This window comes from Emydura macquarii, unplaced genomic scaffold (genome assembly GCF_026122565.2).
Source record: "Emydura macquarii macquarii isolate MOO-44397 ecotype Brisbane River unplaced genomic scaffold, CSIRO-AGI_Emac_v2 contig_18, whole genome shotgun sequence".
NCBI lineage: Eukaryota > Metazoa > Chordata > Testudines > Chelidae > Emydura > Emydura macquarii.
In genome coordinates, this window is record NW_027130155.1 from 10804998 (window position 1) to 10827532 (window position 22535).

General features: G+C 38.9%; 1 protein-coding gene across 4 annotated transcripts in view; it reads left to right on the top strand.

Annotated features, from left to right (window-relative positions):
• Window positions 1–22535, top strand: part of PID1 (phosphotyrosine interaction domain containing 1) — a 138665-nt gene that overhangs the window by 44627 nt on the left and 71503 nt on the right. For 2 of the 4 annotated variants that reach the window (XM_067559044.1, XM_067559165.1), the window contains exon 2: window positions 3905–4051. The exons of 1 other annotated variant lie outside the window; for it this stretch is intronic. In XM_067559044.1, the coding sequence (XP_067415145.1) occupies window positions 3905–4051 (147 nt within the window). Of the gene's footprint in view, window positions 1–5; window positions 45–3904; window positions 4052–22535 lie in introns of those variants that run through there. One more of the 4 variants, XM_067559102.1, reaches the window with a different exon arrangement.

The window sequence follows — 22535 nt, forward strand, 5'->3', positions numbered from 1 at the left end:
GACAGAGCCTACATTTGTGTACAATTGTGGCTACATTGTCTCAGGTAAGTCTGCTTCCTTGAGGATTTTCAGTATAAGAACTGCCAAGTGAAACTGAGTAGCTCTGGCACATAGAATGTAAATGTAAATGATAATAGTGTGCCCTGAACTATTACTTGTTAAATTGATATGTCATGCTTTTTGAGAACTGAATGAGCTTTATCTTGGTTAACGGTTGTGGGCTGACAGCATTGGGAAGATAATGCCTCAGTTTAAAAATAAATAAATAATAGGTGCACTGGTCATTAAAAATCAGCATTTGCCAATAGTTTCCACCGAAGATAGTTCCTGTTCCAAATGGGTAAAGGCCTTCAGTGTTGTAATTTCTAGCTTCTAGGTGCCTTGCCATTCAGTGGTATTCACAGTCCTAGGTTAGGTGCCTAGGCTCCCAGTACAATGAATGGGGAGTGTTAGGTGCCTAAGAATAAGATCCATAAAAGCCAATACATTGAGTCACCTAAACTACCCACTTTGAAGGGTGTGGCCCAAGCCCTGCTCCTTTCAGGAGTTTAGGTGCCTGAATCTGGACCAGATGGAGACACCTCTCTCTGCTTGGGATTCTCAGCTGTGAACCCTCTCCTGGAGTTATGTGCTTAAGCTGTTTTTGGAAGAAATGCTGGAGTGGGTGGGAGGAGGACGCAGCCTCCCTCATGACGTTTAGCTCAGTGGCACTCACCTGGGATGTGGGAGATCTTGGTACAATTTCCATCCCCCTTTGCCTGATGGGGAGCAGGGATCTGAATTTGGGTTTCCCACCTTTCAGGTAAGTGCCTCAGCCACTGATCTATAAAGTCATTTTTCTCTCATGCTCTTTGGCCTAGTGCATGTTTAATTATTTATAGATAGTGGAACAGCTTCAACAGGAGAGACCCAACCAAAATATCCTATTGCCCAGTGGTTAGGGCACTCACCTGGAGGTGGGAAACCCAAGATAAAAATGCCCGCCCTACATCAGGCAAGTAGGGGGGAAATTGAACTTGGGTCTCCTACATCCTAAGTGAGTGCCATAATCATGAGGCTCTTGCAACCTCTTCTTCCTGGCTATTTTGTGTGTGTTTAGGTGTGCTCTGAGACTACCTAGCAGATCAGGCCGTGAAGGCAAGATAGGTAGAGGAATGCCTAGTTTGAGAATCCTGCTGGGTTTAGGTGGCTGGGTGCTTAGACTTAGGGGGGCTGTGCACATGCTCGCTGGCAGAAACTTTGCCACCTCCAGGTTTAGGTGGCAGCTGGGCACAGGCTTTGAGGATCTTAGTGGCACCTACATTTTGGCACCATAACTGCCACTTTTGGTGCATAAGTTCTTTTGTGGATCTGGCCTTAAGTCACTGAGTCAGCAATACACTTGAGCATGCTCTTAGCTTTAAACAGGAGAGTAGATCCACTGACTACCCAAATACACTTCAATGGGTCTACTAATGTCCTGAAAGTTAAATAGGTGTTTAATTACTTTTCTTAATGGAGATCTCACTGTGTGGCACTTGCTGGCATATCTTTGCTTTTTAGTGCAACCACAATATGGCCTTATAATGGCATAACAATATAATATAATGGCATAATAATATTTCCTCTCCACACCATAAATGTACCTTAGTCTAAAGCAGGACATCCTTTAGGTATGATGGGTAGTTCTGTGTCTATGCTCATTCTGGGCATGCCTTACTGAGGGAGACTAGCAACTAGTTTGCAATTTACTGCCATTGGCAGTTGTGGGGTTTTTTTAGGCACTTGTCCACTGGTTGCCTTTATTGAATAAATATATGAAATTCAAATCAATAAACTCCTTATTCAGAACTGAAAAAAAAAAAAAGAAATAAGGGTGTGTAAAAGAACGTTCCCGCTGAGCTTAGCAGTAGCTGTTGATAAAGAGTGCTCTTCTCCATGAATGTATGTCAAAGTATATTCTTTAATGTATAATTATCGTAAACAGAGTTCTCTTTTGCCTAAGATAATGTTACTGTGCGTTGGAGAATGAATGGGATAACGTGATATGAGACAAAGCCAGATTAATAATAATAGGAGTAGATCTCTTACCACAGTGGAAACCCAAATGGCAGCACAAACAACATGAAAACATTCAGAGGGGCCCTGTAGTATGATGATAGGCTATAGTAGGAAGGCAAGTATTACTTTCACAGACCATCAGTGTTTATGCCTTTTTGAGTATACTTATGAGAATGTTTAGGATGCTGTAGATTCACTATTCATCATCATAACAGTTGTGAGTACTAAATATTGAGGAACTAAGGATTAAAGTGTTTCAGAATAGTGTTACCTTCAGTTAGCTCCCTGATGATATGAAAATCCATCATTGTAAAGATTCCACATTAAAACTTCATATAGAACCGTGTATAGACAGGACAGTTGGATTGATATAGAGCAAATCTGATTAAGTAAAATATTTAATAGGGTTTTGAATTTAAAGCACAGAACTGAAAATCAGAAGACATGGATTCTAGTCCCAGTTCTGACACGGACTTTCTGTGTGACCTTGGACAAGTTATTAGCTTTCCAGTTTTGTAAAACAGAGGGAGATTAAGGTTTAGTTTCAGTAAAGATAACCAGGAGTATGACAAGGTTAGTAAAGGTGTGTGAAATTAATGGGGCCTAATTCAGAGGCTTTAATGCAGGAGGCAGTCAATAGCAGACCGTGGGCCAAATCCGGACAGCCAGAGACTTTGGAACAGATCCTGAAATATTTTTATTTACTTACTTTCTCTGGAGTCTGGACCTTGACTATATGTTGACCAAGAAATTTGGACCTTGACAAAAATAATTGACTACCACTGCTGTAATGAAGCTGCCTTATAAATAGGTTCTGTATGTTATTTGTAGTGAGAATTAAATTGAAGATGTTCATAACTATATGTTCTTTCCTAGTAAATAGTGATGAGCACAAACTATACATTTTTGAGTTCAGGATCAGTTCAAAGTTGACTCTGCAAAATTGGTTTGGAAATCTCTCAAGATCAGGCTTTCTTTATTTAAAAACTTTAAAAATGTTTTATTGTTTTAAATGAGTGCTTGTTTTAAAAACATGCCATTCAACATTATTACTGTTTAATCTTTATTTTTCATAATTTCCCATTCTAAGCATAGGGAATACAGTAAAAAAAGGGTGGATTGAGTGCAGCCTACCCTTATGTGCCAATAAGAAGATTTACCTTAGAGTACAAAATATTATCTTCAAAGCTATTCTACAGCGTAGTGGAACTACCACCAACAATGGAATTAACAATTCAAGGAATCAAACACAAATGGAGAGTGTTTTCAGTGAAGTCAATGGGAGCAAAATTGAGCCTGGAGGGAGGGGGAAAATAATAAATATTAAAAAAATTCCTTGAAATGTTGCTGAATTATAGGTCCACAGAGAAGGCATTTTGTCATTTCTTCTCCCCCCTCCCAAAATTTTGATTTTTCAATTTTATCTTGAGTAGAGAGTTTGCTGGGTGTGGTCTGGCTTTATCAGGAAGAGCAGTCTGCACAGATTTAATGTGTGACTGGAATCTTGAATAATTTTAGTGGGATCTGTGGGTGCCCAGCAGTCCTGAAAATTGGGTCACTTTCATTTAGTTGCACAAATATGGATTTAGGAGCCTAAAGATAGGCAGTCGAATTTGGAAATTTTGGCATATTCCTAAAAGGTTGAATCTACTGGGCCGCTCTTTGTGTGTGTCTTATTTAATTGAGTGTGTTTACTCATTTCTAGTAGTAATATATTTTTGAATGTATTAAACATCCTCCTACAGCACGAGGCTTCCAAGGCACTTGAACGGACAGATTAAGACACTCAAGTGAATAGAAATATTAACTTTCAGTCCTCCTTTGTCTGAATTCAAGTGAATTGCTTTTTTGTTTTGTATTTTAGCATTTTCAGACCATGTTGAAGACTAAATTGAATGTCCTAACTCTTCGGAAGGAGCCTCTTCCTACAGTGATCTTCCATGAGCCAGAAGCCATTGAGCTGTGCACCACAACACCATTAATGAAGACCCGGGCTCACACTGGATGCAAGGTATTTGAAAAATCAAAAATCCAAGGCACAAGACAACTGCAGAATTGTTCCACAAGTATAAGAGAAAAGTGGGGAAAAAAATTGTTATCTTGGAAACCTCATTAAGTAATGCTAATACTATGAGGTTTATAAATCACAAGAATCTCTGGGTTTTTTAAATTAACATTCTGTTCCTTAATAAATGAGGTTCTCATGCGTAGAGAATGAAATCCCAGAGCAGTTTTGCAATCCTGGCAATCAATTGCACTTGGATCCTGGCCTTTCAAAATTGCTGCTTATACTCAATATGTAAGTGTTTCAGAGATGGTATTATTTCACCTTGGCTAATTTAAACACGATTATTGGTTCTAACTCTGAGATGAAAGATCAAGGGCTGAGTTCTGAGCACCATATTAAGTAATCCTTACTAACATGTACATAACCCCATTGAAATGGGTTTGCAGTATCAGACTTGAGATCATATTTACAAATAAAGAATTAGACCTTGAATCAGTTAACAAGATGAATTTGTCCAATTTCAGCAAACCACAGCTCCCAAAAACATTTGTTTATTCTCAGCTGCTTAAGTGCTTTAAATACTTTCTCTCCTGTGACCATTTAACAATACTGAGCAGATCTGCTGGTCTGTCTGGGTATATCTGTTTAATTAAGTTACAAAACTAGGTTAGCCCAGTGGAGCCACTATGGGAGATTGAGCTGCATTCTCTTTTGGCTTGTACATTATCAATAGGATTGTTAACAAAGTTCCAGTTGCTGGGCCAGCTACATGCTTGAGCCCAATGACTTCCAAACAAAGGTAGTGAACGAGTGGTTCACTTAGTCTTGGGCCTAACTTGCTGTGCAAGATGCCTGCTTTAAAAAAAATCCAAACCAAAAATCTTCCTTTCTGATGTGATAGGTGAAATAGAAATGTCAAGCTACAAGTAAAACATACAAGACCTTGTGTTTCTGGTGATAAAGAGCCATTGAGAGAGTGCCATTTGAAAGAGGTGTGGCGGGAGAGGTTGGTTGGTGGTGGTTTCCTATGCTTTTCACAGCATTCTCAGTAGGTATAGAAATGAGTTGTGGCTACATCATGAAATGAAATGCTTTACAGTGTTAGGCTGTTTTTTCCTGGCATGTCTGTCACCAGCATTTTATGAGCAAACCATTGTTCTAGGATTTGACTTTCTTGTTGCTCTTTGCTGTGAGTGCAGCTGAGATGAGCTCATGTTCAGTATCAAGTGCCATTGCTTCCTTGTGTTGATACCATAGAACACAGGCCAATGAGCCCTACACAATAGGTATAAGTTTTTGTTACTGCCAGAGATTTCCCTGATTCTGTTTTTTGTGCTTTGTCAATGCATAATGAGTTTTTTAGGGAACATCAGTAGTCAAAAGTATGGACCATGAATGGTTTGGCTTGCACATCTCATGTGATGGCGTTAGGCATAGCAACACTCTCCGAAAGGAAATTAACTCTGCCTCTGAGAGTATGATTGTAGAGTTCAAATTAATGAGTGCTGTTTGACTCATCCTGCAGTTCTTTAACGAAGGAAATCTCTCGTGCTGCAAGTGCTATGTGTTACGGAGTGCATTTGAATCTATTAGCAGTCAGAATCCTGTTCCATATTTAGCTTGTGAAAAAAGCATCCTATTTTTGGCTGGGGGTATGTGAAAATACCAGCTCCCACTATATGCAAGTCTTCTTTCCCTACTTGTAAATGGCAACAGCTGTATGTCATGTAGTGTTGTAATTCATCTCCCTACCAATGCAGGATTGTTGCCTACAATGTAGTTTCCAGTGCTTTGTTGAGTTAGTTTCAAGTGATGGGGCTTCTAGTACCTTTCCTGAGAGACCATTCTGTATTTGTATTGCTCTCATGGTTAAGAAGTTTTCCTTAATTATTAGCCCAATTTTTCCCTTTTCCTCTTTTACTCCATTGCTTCTAGTCACACCCCTTTGTATTCTGATGCTACTTTTATTTATCCCTTCAAATGTTTTAGTTGGTTAAGCATCAAGGGCAGAGGAAGCATAAATTCCCGCAGCACTTTAGTGACTAATTCATTTTTACTTCTGTAGGTAACTTTTTCAATAACAATTGCTGTATTGCATTTGCTCTTTGGTTAGACTCACCAAAAGACCTAGATGAATAATGAAAATCATAGCAAGTAGTCACAAATTATTTGCCCAGCTCTCTATGATGGGGTGAATAATTTAGGAAAATATATTAATTGCATAATTTAAAATATTTTTGTGAAATTTAGCAAATTAAATTATTCAACAAATGTTGCTCAGTCAGCTTTACCCCACCACTCAGCTTTAGACTTCTGAGTAAATTTGCTCGCTAGATTGTTTCCTGAAAAAAATGTTCATTAGCCTTTTAAAACCATCAGAGTTCCTCTGGTGTCTGCACTTCTTTAATCTGTATACCTGGGCTTGCCTTTTCCCTATTCTTTTCCTATCATTCTAGGCTCAGCAACGTGACTCCACCAAACAAAAACGTTTTCATTTGATTTTGCAGCACAGAACTTCAGTTATTCAACTTTCACAATTCAAATGGTCACAGTCTCTCAGTGTGATAGTAACTTACTCAATGACACAAGTTTCAGCTCCTTCCTGTTGCCCTCCCTTTCTTTTCTCTACCATCTTTCTCTGAAATTCCTAACATATGGGCAATAGCAATGCTGCAACCTCAGGATTTCAGGACTGAATGACACAAAGCTATTGTGCTCTCTACTTGTGATTTTAATATAGTTCATAATGCAGGCCAGTGCAGCCAGAATTTCCTGGGTAGTGTGAGCTGTCAAAGATTACAATATATTTAAGATGAACAACGACTGATTTATGAGAGAGGTGAGGTCTGAGGCCAGAGTGGAAGCAAGGGTTCTACTTCTACTGCTGACACTGTGTCCTGCTTAGTGTTGGCCAGGACGCTCCAGGTCTTAATCCTGCATGGTGCTGAGACCCCTTATCTCAATAAAGTCAACAATGTTGGGTGCTGCTGTTTTTCAGCAATACCATGTGGTTTAAAGTAGTTAATTTTTGTAGACAGTGGTAAAAGAAAAGTGTTCAATGTTTTGATTGCAACAATAATAGCTGTTCTAAAGAGAGAAACAAAACGCCTTTGGTTAATCACGGACCTGTAATAGAAAGTCACTAGTTGATTTAAACTCCAGTACAGCTGTGAAGGGAAGAAGTCTAAGAATAAATGTTTTATTGTTCCCAGCTCACTTGTTCAGCCAGATTTTTAATCATGGGTTCCTAAATTGCTCCTACCAAAACCTAAGGCCTGGTCTACACTGACAGGCAAATTTGGCGGCAGTCAATGGGAGTTACGCAAGCTACATACAGTAGCTTGCGTAACTTATGTCAACTTCCTAAATTCCCTTCTGCACACCATCTCCACTATGCTGTACTGACGGGAAATGTGTACTTGTCAACACAGCGCTACACTTTTTGGGGAGGTGGTTTTATTAAATCAACTTCCAGATCGACTGAGCGGGTCTTCTCTTCTGCTCAATCGATTCGAATAAATTGATCTGATGGTGGTGAATTTGCCACTGTCAGTGAAGACATACCCTAAATATGTATCTTTTTGTATGTGCAAATGAGTACAATTTAGATGCTCGCATATGGAAAATTTGGCTCCACCTTGTTCCTATGCTTAGGATTTAGATTTGATTGTGGTTATTTGACTTGTAGCTCTTTAATTAATAATTGGGATGAACTCTTGTGTTTTCAAGTGCAAACTCTCTGTCCTTTCAGCCCAACATTTAGTACTGTAACATCAGGTAAAGATTGGAAACCTGGAACACTTCCAGAAAGTAGGTTGCTCAGAATGGTAGCGTCTCAAAAATAGCTGCTTCAACTGTCCTGTTTAATAGATCTTTATTAGTTTTATCCTTTTCTTTGGAAGAAAAAATCAAATATTATATTAGTTTATGTAGATTTTAAGGTTTCTTGTTTTCTATCTCATAAAGCTATGGAGGGGTTACAAGGGATCTTGTGTGTTCTTCTGCTGCTTTTCCAGGCATTGTTACTATAATGCAAAAGGACAGAGGTTAAAAATATTGCTTGTAACTTGTGAAATAGTGTCATTGGTTGAACATTTTTATTAAATTATAAAGCTCTTCAAAGTGAAGTCCGTACTGAAGAAGCAATGACCAGAGTCAGTAGTGGTTTCATTCAAATGTAGTGATCCTGCTCTGAGGGCAAATTTTATTCTTCCTATTACCGTCAGTTTGGATGACATACTCCCTTATTCTTGGATTGACCTCGGGGGCCTAGATTAGAGCAGCAGGAGCCTAACAAGGAATATTTTTAATCAAAGCTGATTTGCCATAGCTTAGGTACAACTCCTTCCTTTCCTAGGGATAAGCTCTTGTTAAATGGCAACATACATTTCCACAATACAGCATTTGCAGGTATGATACAGTGCCTGTGTTTTTATTTTTATTTAATTGGGAAGATTATTAAATTCAAGCTCTTTGTTCTTCTCTGTTGGAAGTGTAATATTAACATTTTTTAAATGAAGTGAGCTTAATGCTTTTAAAGTTCTTTTCAAATGAGATGGCAGATAACTTGCATAATTGGCATTAGTGAGATAAGTGATATTTTAAAACCAAATCTCACTCATACTGATGAAGATAAAAAATTTAAGAATGAATGGAAGCGAACTATATCTGTTATTTTGGAGTTGGTGAAAAGATATTTTCACCAGCAGGAGAAAAGATCAAATCTTGTACTTGGGCTTCCCAAATGGTAATGATTAGCGTCGTTTGTGTTCTGTGCAAGCGGGGGTCCTGGCGCATAACTGGAGCTTCTAGGTGCTACTGCAATATAAATTATACTAATCATCTTCTGTACTTGTGTATGGTATGGCTTTGTGGAATATTGAAGAACCTGGGCCAAATCCTTCTCTTCATTACACCTGTGTTAATTCATTAACTTTATTGGCGTTACTCCAGATTCATACTAGCATGATATAAATCAAAATTTGACCAACAATGCAAAAATACATAATTAATTTCTAGAGTTAATAGTAAGTGATATTGGATCTTATTATGTCCCACACAAATAAACAAATTCTCATTGGGATACTTGTAAAATAAGTTAAATCAAATATTGTACTAAAGTTGCCCTATTGGCTCTGATTTCTGATCTCCTTTATATTAGAGAAATAATGCTTGTGAAGTCAGTGGAGTTGCACCAGTTTGAAAGCTGGGGTAACTAAGAGGATGGGCAGAAACAGACAAAAAGTTTAGAATCCTAGAATAATATATAATTCCTAACTCCTAAAATATTCCAAGTTAAATAATAATAATAATAATAATAAATCGTATTATTATTATTGATAAATATCCCTGTTAAATTTCACCAATCTCTTGCTTGAGTATTACATTTTGTCTATTTCTGCTAGTATCTATTGTCTGTTTAGATTGCAAACACTTTGGGGCAGGGACTGTCTATTACTGTGTCTGTAAAATTTCTAGGACAATGGGATCCTAATTCCGATTGGCGGGGGGGGAGGCTCTTGGTGCTACCATAATACAATTAATAAATAATTAATGTAATAATAACAGCATGAAGTGTCTTTTAGATGGTAGCCAAAGGTTGACATGCCAAGTGTCAAATTCCTTTTAGCTAAATATGACACAATAACCTAAACAAAGTTATGGTGATCAGAACCATCTCTAACCCCATTCTCTTCCTGCCCATTGTTTGACAAATCCCAAATTCTCATCTCAGTCACTTAAAGAAAAGTGGCAAACAACTACCCTGTGTACTGCACATTTACTATTTCCTGCCCATATCTCATGCTACTGAAATCTGAACAATCTAGATAGTTAGTAAGTTAAATGTGGTGCAAACAAACTTTTCCTCTCACTTGAATACTGAGGCGTCAGCTCTTGTCCCTGCTCTGACCTCTTTATACTACCTTGTTAGGGGAGCAGAAGGGCTGAAAAACTGCCCTAAGAGGTCAGTTGAGGATTCTTCTGGTGTGGGGGAAATCCCAGATTGTATAAAGTTGGTTTAAGGGGGTTTGTCAGCTGGTAATTTCTTGGCTGGCCTAATGGCTCATAGAGCTCTGTTACAAGCTGAGGTAATGGCCCCAGGGGGCAGTATAATTTAGAACAGCCGCAGGGTTGAAATTATGCCCAGCAGCTCCAGCTTTAGAGTAGAGTGCTGGTGCAGCTAAGAGTCCAGGATCTCATTTAGACTTCAGTTATATAATCAAACTGCGTAGTTATTTGTACTCAGATATAAGAAATCACGTCCAGTATCTTCCAGTTTATCTCTAGATGTGAAGAGTCTATCTAGGTTCATAGGTGCTGCACAGATCCACTCTCTGAACATGGTAATATATTATTCATTCAGAAGAGCAGACAATTATGTATTAATACATAACAGAACATGCATTTGCTTTTTGACATCTCTGGTGCTTAAAAGTCTACTGTTTTATTTAAATTTCCTTCAGACAATTTAAATACCCACCCAACCTTTAAACATTTATTGCCTATTTGGCTACTCAAACCACAGTTGGGTAGCTGCTGCATATATTCTTAAACCCACTTCATCTTATCCTACACCTAGTAAAAATGTTCTCTTTGCAGCTGTTGTGAGGTCAGGAGCAGTTTTCCCAAGCACAGCTGCATCCAGCCATAAATATAATGTGGTTAGCAACCTGCTAGCTTTTTTGATGGTCTTTATTACCATTTTATTAGATCATAACTTGAAGGTGGCTGTTATCTTTTAATAAAAAAACAAATTAAACAACACAAATAAACAAATAATAATAAACTCCCCTATAACATCAATCCAGGGTCTATTATTATTCCACCACACGTGAATGGGAAGCACAAAGCCTCATTTTCTTTTTGCTACATTAAAGGTTCTCTATTACATTTAAGCCATGCACACTTTATATTGCAAATTGACAGTTACTGTAATTGCTGAGCTCTCCCTCCAACTCCTCCCAGCTACATTAGGGAAAGTGAAGAATGGGAATTCTGTATGACACAGACCTTAATTGATTCAGTGCGTTAGAAGATTATATTCACCAGTGGGAGAGGTGGTGAAACAGGACTTGGTTTTAGAGGCATGATTCAAAAAACTAGAGGACACAAAAAAGCCTTGCTCCAGGAAAACATGCTTTTTGGGACATTAGCTTACACTGCCCCCGCCCTCCAGATAGTTGGTTTATCTCTTCTTGGTCTAGAATTATATGAATTGAAGAATGCTTTGTTTCATTAGTCTAAGATTTGAACAACAAAGTTATTGAAAATTTTAAGAATTATACTTTGTTTTTACATAGGCTATGTCAACACTTAGAGCTGGCGGTATAATTCTCAGCTCACAGCTTGAGATCTAGCTTTCATCAGGCTGGAGAGCTAAAAGTAATAGTGTAGCCACAGTAGCACAGGCAGGGGTGAGCAGCAGCACAAGATAGGTACGCTGAGAACAAATCCACCTGGATGCTGTGGGGACATACTTTGTCATCGCTCGCCACTGCCCATGCTGTTGTGGCTACACTACTATTTTTAGCACAGTGGCTTAATGAGAGCTAGCGCAGGTATGTCAGTGTGAGCTGTGAATCACACACTCAGCTTCAAGTATAGACAAAGCCATAGTGTCTTTCATCTGATAGGATCCTAAGGCACTTTAATAACTATGGGCCAAATCCTGTTCTGTGCTGAGCACTGGCAACTCTCACTGAAATCGATGGGAGTTGTGTTTGCTCACCACCTCTGAGTTTGTCCACTTATATGGTCTGATTCTGTACCATTGAAGTCTGTGGGAGTTTTGCCATTGACTTTAACAGGGTAGAATGCATCAACAAAATGTAGCTTCCTCTGCTGTGAATGCCATTAGCCAAGCAGACCACAATCACACAGAACATGCTGCACAATGTCTGGCATTGTAACACTCTCCTCTGTGAACTTCAGAGCAGATCTCTATGCATGTCATTTATTCACTTAGTGCATGGAAATGCCTCTGATCTCAGTGGAAGTTTTGTGCTTCGACTGAGTGCAAAACAACTAATAGAAATACGATGTGTGAATGGAAGTGGAGAATTCTGTTAGTACAGAAGATTTTTGATAAGATCTCTAGACTTCTTTTTAAAAAGGAACTTCTAATCAGAATTAAGTGATTTAGTAAAAGCTGACTAAGTCCAGCCTGCTTGAAAAAGACCTCTTGCAATGGTCAGTGTTTCACTGTGATGGGATGTATTGTGGCAATTTATTTGCTTAATAGTAAATAGAAATGGTAGGAAAAATATATTTTTGGTGCAGTAAAAGATGCCATGTCTTGTCAGATATATTAATGTTCCTGCTTTTTGTTAGCATTTGCACTGGTGACATTTTGCAAATAGGGGTTTAAACAAAGGGCATCTAGTTCTTCTGGAAGTTTAAATTATATCCCCCTATCTAAAAACCTTCTTGTACATCACAGTCATCAGCAAGGGCTGACTACACACGCTTTTCTGAATGCCTCTTGCTTAGGTGTAGTATCCTGGATTCTAATTCTGAATATACATTAATTAATTAAATGTGACCAGTACCACATTTTATTTTATTTATTTATTTTGGGGGTGTTGAACTGAGAAATGCACCCACAGCACAATCCCTGGGAGTATTGTAAATAATATGAAATGTCCACCCCCCTCCCACAGCTACCTCCTCATACATAGGTCTAATATCCAGAGTCTCTGTGGCCCTTATGCGGGCCTACAGGAGCATGGGAAAGGCATTAGGAGCTTCCCTAGACACCTGCATGACCTGCACAAGAACCAAGTAGAGTTGCTGTTCCTGGGTAGCCCTGAGTGCTGCTCCCCCTCTACTTCTCTGGGTTCACATCATGCTCCCAGAGGGCCTGATAGGAGGTAGGCTTATGACTCTATATAACTGAGCCTTCCACTTTTTGGTGGAACTTGCTGATCATGTTGTGGAGAAAGATGGGATGTGAACTGCACATCAGAAAGAGTGTAGCATGGTGTTCTCTGTGTGCCTTAGACCTCTGGGAGAATGTCTCCTGCTGTCCTCTTGGGCTGAGGTGAGGTGGTCCCCCCCACCTTTTATTATGCGCTATGCCTAAGGGGCATGAGCTATACAATATGCACTGAGGTTAACAATCTTGGGATCACTTCAACCAGATGTGGGAGCGAGTTCCAGAGCCAAAAGCACCCCACCTGACCTTCAAGGTTGCAAGAGCACATTAGGGAGACAGTAGGTTATTCAGGATATAACACACACAACCGCTACGCTGTGTATTAGCTAAGGTTGGGGATGTTTTCTGTGGCCCTAAAACAAAACTTCAGAAGCAAGGAAATGAAAATATTGTGTCAGTCAACACATAACCTCTGCTCCTGCAACCAGAGACACACACCTCACTGGTAGCACAACCATCATCTGCTACATATAACCCACTATAATCTTAACTCTGCCCATGGGGTATATACTTCATGTGTTTGAGAAATTATTTGCACTTCACTTAAACCATGAAAAGTGTCCTTGTGACACTGTCAGTTTGTGTCCTAATAATGAGTCTGTCTTTCTAAGTTTGCTATGATATGCATATTTCATATTATTTTGGAAACTTGGCAGACCAGATAACACTGTTACATGGTGTGCTGTCAACTTGCCAAAAAAAGAGTGACATGTCTTAGAAGTTTGGGAACCTTGTGAAGCACATAAAGTCTAAGGATGTATAATCAGCTGTTTGCCAAAGTTCTTCAGCAGCTTATATTGGATTCATTGAGTTTCTGTTAAGTAAATAGGGACCATTCTATCATAAACAACTTGGGGAAAGAATTTGGAGCTTGAGGAAAATGTCTAACATAGAAAGAATCCTTTTGACTGGATGCTTCTTTTGATTGCAGATCTTGGTTCTAACTGCCTTTGATTTAACAAAAGCTTTAATTGGAAATCATCATCCCTTAGTCTCGTTAACAAGAGATGCCAATCAGAAGAGGTAATCTAAATTAAACCTTTTAATGTAAAACAATTACTCAGGGCTCTGAACAATTTATCTATTAACAATTAGTTTTGGAAGAAATAGTGATTCACATTCAAACCATAGAATTCAAATAAATAGAAATCCAAACTAAGCCATTTGGACCCTATGTAACTTGGTTGAGAATCATCATTAATCAGAATCATCATTAGGACATTATTCGTTCTTGAATGTCACCCCCAAAACAAAGAACAAACCTGTCACAAATGCTGACCCTCTCTATGTTAACAAGAAAATCTGGAACTTTTCATTGGTAGATGTTCAGCAATTCTTTTGCATACATCATTTATATTTATATGGTATTTTGCATCCCAGAGTACTTTGGAATTTCTAAATAGAGATCAGTCACCATCTGCATTGTAGCTATCATGGGGTGGGAAATGGTGGCTATTCTCTGCCAACAACTTCTTCACAGTGCTCTTTAGAAGAGGAAGTGAAGACAAATATCTCCAATTTAATCTGTAATGGGAATTTTAGGTAGACAGAATTCAACTTAGAATTTGGCTGTGACACTGAGGCGAATACCACTCCCGTATGGAAGTGTGCCATTGAATCTTTAATGAGTGCAAGTGAATTAGACATCTGTTTAAGTCTCACTGGGAAGAAAAGCCTCTGTAATAACACAGTGCTCCCTGACATTCTGTTGAGTCATTGGTTCACTCTGACTCAGTGCTGACTGCCACTTACTGAATCCTCAGTTTTACTTTCTGCGCCATTTGCGGTTTCAATCTAAGGTTTCAATCCTGCAATGGGAACAGCATGGGCAGAGCTTCACTGATGTCAGTGGGACTCTGTGGGTGCAGAGATCTGCCTCCATAGGATTGGTTTCTAAATAATTTAAGTCCATCCTTCTGTAGCATATGAGATCTGTCAAGAGCACAGCACTTGTGTGCTGTGGATGAAACTAGCAAACCTCTAATACTAGCAAAAGACAGGAGAAACTGGTGAGATATTGGGTGAAGTTCTTTGGCCTGTGTTTATGCAGGAGGTCAGACTAATGTTCCCAGGAGATCAGAGCATAATGTTCCCTTTTAGTCTTAAATCTATGATACCTGAGGGTCAGGATTGAAAATAGAAATTTCTCCTATAAAATGAGAGAATTACCATTTAGATTTGAAAAACCTGACAAGCTTTTGTATTAAAAATGCATTTGATTATATTAAAAAGTATCCAGACTAGAAAATATTATCTTATATTTTAAAAGTGAAGTAATTTCTTTCGGTTTTAAGGAACCAAGCATATTTATTAAGGAACTCCATTTGAATTTCAGGTACTGTGCACATATATTGTATGGTATACTGTACTATGCACGTATTTTTGTATAACACTGTATTTATAATGCATATATTCTGAATAAATTGAAATGATAGTTCCAGTAGGTCCAACATTACCTTTTGAATTCCTCTTCGTATTATACCAGTGACAACTGAGAGCAGAACTGTGCCCAGTAAACAGTAAAATAGTGTAGAGTGTATTTTCTTTTCTCTCAAAAAGTAATAGTGGCATCGCAGTTTATTCTTTTTCACTGAAGTGTTTTGGTTTGGTACTTTTTAAAATATAGAAATTAAAAATAAAATGCTCCAAAATCCCATGTGGCTTTTGTGTCAAGTGGTTTGTAAGTGAGATCATTACATGTTTTCTCTATCTGAAGTGAGTTTAATGTTTATAGACGGTACAACACTCACAGCATTGGAAGCTGTAGTTCTGTCTGTCCACTAAGTGTAGAAGGGGAGTTGCCAGTGAAATCTGCCTGCACTACACAATTACCATGCTTCAGTCGTTATAGGACTTGATGGAGACTTCTGGAGAGACAATGTGGTGTACTCTCTCCGCCTATTTCATCCTTAACCTCTCTCCGGACACTGACAACTGAAGTCCAGATCACTGCCAGTTGTCATATTGGTGTTTGAGATGTAGTCACCTGTCCTGTGGAAACTGGACTCAGGTCATTTCACATGGATTACTGCCAAGTGTCCTGTGGTAACTATTTTCAGTCACTTGTTACCTGAGCTTATTATAAGCCAGTGATACACTGGTAAAAGACTCTCTTGCATTGTCAATCATATCACACATCCATTCTCTTCAAAAGCTGAATTTCAGCAGTTAAATCAGTGGAATATTTCCAGATTTACATTGGTACAACTGGGAGCAGAATTGGCCCATAGTAAACATATACCATCAAAAGACAATTCCATAAATTAAAGTATAATTCAACACAAAGGAACAATTCAACTGTGCTACTTTGAATAAATTTGAACTAGTTTAAATATATGAATGCTATAGTGACATGTTCTGCAAACCCCACTGAAACTGGTGATATCAGTTTTATGTTTGTACTTTTTATTAAAAAATGTGAAATTTAAATTAACCCTCTTTCCAATTCCAGTTCTAGTCTAGAGAATTCTTTTTGAACACAGAGATCAGCAATGTCCTACCCCTTTCCTTCTCAAATTTATTTTCAATGTAACTCTATTGGGAGAACTCAGAAATATGTAATATAAATAAAACATGGACTTATGTCATGTGGCATGCTCAAAATCACATGGGAAGCTATGGAAGTATTGGGTTGAGAGCCATGATTTTTTTTGAAGGAGATGGCATATGTCTCATCCACTGAGCTTTTCAAAAGCTGCCTCATATCTGTGTGCCTACTTATGCTGTCTGTAAAATGGGGCTATTCGTGCACCCACCATTGTCAAGTGTTTTGAGCTCTACCGATTAAAAGCACTATGTAAATCCATGTGGCCTAGGAGCCACATGACTTGGGTTCAGCTTCTGGATCTGATATTTACTTCAATGTATCCTTGGATAAGTCACTTAACATCGTTGTTTTGCCATCTGTAAAATGAGAATATTAATCCTTATTCATCAGATAGGTAGGCTATGCAGCTCAATTAGGAAAATTTGAACAAGTCTTTATACAAAAATACAGCTCTCTTTAGTAAATATATGTTTGTTTTTTAGTTTTTGTATTGTATATTTTAATTTTGTACAATGCCTAGAGCATGGAAATGGCACTTAGTGCCTGTAACTTTCTTGCCTCTTGGAATTAGGGTGCCCCCTTCTGGCAATGGCAGGAAACCAGCACGCCCACCAGAAATTCATCAGGCGGTCAGACATGGAACCATGCAAGTTGGCCAACTAGCCATTCAGGTTTCCTGCAAGAGGGTTCTGCATGTCCCAACTGGCTGGTAGCCTGGCCTTCTGGCTGGGTTAGATAACAATAGTCTATGGGCCCAGGTCCCTGGGCATGGGTTTAGCACTTAAACAATCTATAGCTCCCAGCCTCCTGGCTGGGGTGAACAGCAACAGTCTATGGCTCTGGCCCTCTGTCTTAGCAGTTGGCGCACACCCAGCCCTGTGTATGGGGCTGGGACCAGGGGGACCCAGGCCCATCCTGCTCCACTGAGTCCCAGCCCAGAGCCATAGCAGTGGCAGACAATCTCACCGCAGGGTCAGCAGGGAAACATGGGGTCGCTACCTCATGTCCCGGCAGTACAACTGGACTAACATCTGGTTTCTCTGAGCTACTTCCTACTGATTCCTGTTGCAGCTACTCCATCACCGCTGGGCTTGGGCTTTTTGGCTTGCAGTTGGGCGACCCTATCTCCAGTGTTTCACGGGGGGTCTTCTGTTTCTTGGGACAGCGGGTTGCCTGTTTTCCACATGATTGGTTCAGGATTCTACTGCAGGTTGGCTCTCTGGGAGGGATGTCTGCCTCCTTTCCTGCTCTGGCCCCAACTGAGCTGTAGGGTCCTACTCTTATACTTTCTGTCCTGCCCTTGCACTTTCTGTGAGGGTGGCAGGGCGGGGTCATCTCTGCCTCACTACAGTGCCCTAGTGCAGAAATAGTGCTATATGGGGCAGGTCCTCAGCTGGTGTAGATTGTCATGACTCTACTGACTTCAATGGAGATGTGACAATTTACACTAGCTGACACTCTGCTCCTAAATCTTTAATTGTGTGATAATATATGGGTTCTCAAATATATTTTTTCTACAACCTTAAATCCAGATGTTACCCTTTTTGTGGTATATTGAACTCTTTATAGGCTCAGTCCTAAACCTTCTGAAGTCAATATAGGGCTTTCATTGACTTCTGTGATCTCTGGATTGGGGCCTATATGCCATAGAAATAGCATCCATATGAAAACTATGCTGTTTACTGTCCCTAGACAACATTCTATGGATGAAATGCAATTTAGAGAAACAATGAAAATGTGCTGGCATTTGTTGAAAATTAAGACATTAATTCCTTCAATGATTACAACCTTCTCAATGGTGTTTCTTTAACGTGTATTGCTGTTCATTGTGTTTCATTAATATATTTCTACTTAATACAATTAAATATGTTACATCTGGAAACAAATACATTTTATGTAAGTCTATGGAAAACTTCAATTTTCAATGTACTTGTAGTTGTCTTATTAGAAATATGTTGATACCTTTCAGCTTGGTAAAATACAGGAATAAATTCTATACACAATTCTCACTCAAACAGTTTAATGTTAGTGTATTTTGAATATTTAATAATAATACAGAATTATGTAGAAGTGTAACTAGAGCGATAATCAAACAAGTCATAAAAAATTAGACAATATAACATTGTACATGTATTTCTGTGGAGAACGTCTTGAAGTACTGACATTAATTACTATCCATGGTGTAAGTGTCTGTAAAAGAATGGAATGTCCTCCTAAACGTGTCATATATGGGTACAGAGAATATTATTAAGGTTCCTACCTTGGCGAGACATGAATATATCATAAAAATGTGTGTGTCTGTATCCATACAAGTGCCTCCAACTCCCAACTTGAGTAGAAGTTGCTGACACTTAGCCATTCTAAGGATCTGGACCCTTATGGCAATGAAACTAATATAAGTATTTAGTGGTTAGAAAAAATTACAAGATGTAATGTTTTAAAAAAGGGAAAATATGATTTTGTATGGCATTATTTAAGAAATACTGTATGATCATGTACTAAATATTTGTATTGTAATGCCCATACACAAAAAGCTAGAGTTAAGGTTGTATTGGACAGCCCTGAAGGCAGGATGCTGGAGTTTAATAAAGTGACAACTGTGAAGCCCTGGATATCCACAGATTTGTTACAGTATTTGTTTTGAGATTTTTGATGTTGTAGAAAGTGCCATGCTCATCATGTTCATGCATGCAAGATCTTTTGGTCATAGGAGTTAACCGGTTCTGCAATAACCAGGGTTCAGATGTCTTGTACTTAATAGCTTTTGACACTAGACATTAAAACAAAATTGACATTTATTATAGTGGTTACTCTGAGCAGATGCTGTAGTTTGTTATGGAGTGTCCTTGAGAAATGTTTCCATCTTTGTATGACTGCTTCAATTTCAGGATGGAGCCACTAGAAACTTCTCTGATCTAATTTGTGTGAGTGATATCCAGGTTAGGTTTTCATGGTTACTGAAGCATGATGGGTAGCAGGATGGCTTTTCATTATAATTAGTATAGACACTGAATCTTTGCCTTGTATTGGCTCTTTTAGAATGAAACATCCTTCATTTCTAACACTTGAAGCCATTCTTAATCTAAGTCCAGGAGCATTTGGTTCTGTGGGTATTATTCCTCCCACCTGCCAAATACCATTAGAGAATGTGCTTCTGTGCAGCAGTACAAAATCAGACGTGACACATGTTAGGTAGATCTTTTTAGACAATGCTTCTTTGTGAAATCAATCAATGAATGTACCTTTATTAATCCATTTAGGTATTTAATGTTGCTACTCTTCTGTAACCACTGGTATTAGGTTTGATTTACTTGAACAGCAAGCACTTCATTTAGATTCTAACATGCACGTATATGTATGAACACACACGGAGTATCCCAAAATTGGAAGGTATATTGCACCACAGTAGTTTGATACTGAAGGCAGACTACCCATGCTTTTTCCAGCTAGTGTGAGCCTTCTCAGCAATTCATAATCATTTCTAATTGCTATATTCTAGGCAATGTCAATTTTCCTCCTCTGGCTGGTCTTGCATACTCAAAACTCCCCTTAAAGCCAATGAGATTTCTGGTATACAAGAATGTTGGAATTGGACAGCAAATCCACGTATCTGTAATGAGACACCATCATCTGTAATGATCCACCGCCCATTGGGGTCAAAGAGAGTATATAGTTATACTCCTTTATATATATGCTACTTTAATAACAAGACTGTTCATTTAGGCAAAGAAAAAAATGTATCTAGCACACATTTCCTCCAATCTACTGGTTTTTAGATATTCTCTTCTTTCCCACGTCGTTTCATTATAATCTACTATGCCAGATAATTTTGTAAATATGCTCAGATTGGGTGTAAGAAAATATTTCTCACTCATGAGAGATCGATGTCCGTGCCTTAGATTAATGATGCCATAATATTTTGTCTTATGAAGAAGAAACCTTTTTTTTGGTGGTGATTTAATAAAATATGTTGTATATTGACAGACAACACCCTCAGGGGTCTTCTAGGCAATTTTAAGTCTGTGGGAGGGTGCATTCTATGTGTTCTGTTGTTGAGAAGCTACATTTGCTTTGAATTCTTAGTGTTCTATAGGAAATGCTTTCCTGCTGGGTCACGAGTCAGTTTCCTCCTTTTTTAGAGCTTTTAAGCTATTCCTGAAATAGCAATTGCAGCAGAATTATGTTGAGGACGCTGACACATATACCACAAAAGTAATTTCTTTTTACTTTTCTGGGGCATGCTACACATCTCCAGTTAACTCTGCCTCAGCAATTACAGCACATAGCTAGAGCTCTAAAATATTAGGATAATGTTTTATTTTCAGGGGGCTAGATCTGCAGGGGAAAGGCATTGTTTGTGTATCATAGGGGACTGTGTTCTGCCGGCTGTCAGGGCAGGGGCTATTAAAATAATGTTTTATTTAAATATTTTCTTGTTACTAATGCCAGGGACATCCAATGCATTGTATGGCACCACTTTCATTTTTGTATAAATCCAAATAAATAAATACATCACAACTGTGTAACCAAGAATAACTCAGCATTCTTCAAATGGTTCATATTGCCAAAAGTGACTGGTAATTTTAAAAAGACGGGTAAACAACGAATAGAGTTTGTCTCATTTTTACCTCTCCTTTAGGTTGGGTTGTTTTTGTTTCTTTGATTATTTTTTTGATGAAACAAAGTTTCATCAAACTTAAGGGTTAGTTAAGGGTTAGCTAGGTGAGCAGGGCTTAGCTGTGCAGCTCAGGTCAATGTTAATGGATTTATTTTTGCTAACAAAATAATTCCAATATTGAGTAGGCACAGGAAATGTAAAATTGCTAATGAAGAGCCCTAAGTGGAAAATAGTTTTTCTTTCTCTCATCTATGAAGCTAGTTACCCATATTTTACATGGATAATTTGATGATTTAATATAATTAAAAACAATTTATCTTTGTGAATTATTGGATTGCGTATTATCATTAACATGGGAACACAGAGATTGCCAAACTGGGTCAGCTCCATGGGCCATCTAGTCCAGTGTCCAATACCAGCTAATTCAGAGGAATATGGATGTGGGATCATCCACCCCCCATGATGGAGGTCCCATCCTAATCCCTAATAGTTAGAGCTTGGTTTAAATTCTGAAGCAAGATGTTCCAAATCCTTTCAAAAATTATTTTCGTTTAGCATTATCTAAATATTATTTATTTATATTGTGGTATGTTAGTTAATGTAAAAACATAACAAAAAGATGATCCAGTTGCACAATAAACGGCATTGAGCTAGTAGCTACTGTTGTATCAAAAAAAGAGGATGATATTGCGGGGAAAAAGGGGAGAAACTGTTAAAAAGATCAGAGTTTCTGATTCATCAGCACTCAAAAATGGCAAATTCCTGCAGAAATCAATTAGTTAAGGGCTGTCACTCACTTAGCTGCCACTCACTGATAATGTTGCTAGGGGGTATTTGGAAGTGCTACTAACACTGAGGATTTTTTGTAGAAGTCCATCTGTACACTGATGTACGTGTAGATAGTGTAGATTTAAGTGTAGATAGTTAGATTTAGAATAGAAGTGCTCTTAGGGACTTAGGGCCGGACCATGCCCGGCTCTCTTAGTTTTAAATCCTGTGCCGCTTGCGGCAAACCTCTGCCTGTAAGCGATCCCCATGATCGATGCCTTAAATGCCTGGGGGAGCAGCATCGTCGGGACAAATGTAAGAGCTGCAAAGTCTTCAAGCCGCAGACTCAAAAAGAGAGAGAGATCCAGCTGAAGGCTATTTTGATGGAGGCGGCGGTCCTCCCGGACTCTGAACTGGTGCGTTCCCCTGCAGCACTGAGCATCTCCTCGGTGAAGAGCACTCCACCGGCACCAGAATCGACCCATCGCTGCCAGTCTCTGGTGCCCAAGCAAAGACGATGTCAGGGCACTGAGCGCCAGGGCTCCCCCGCACTGCCTGTGTGGCCAGGGCCGAGCCAGGAGATGAACCAGCCACGGCCTGTTGAGCTTGCTCCGGCGCC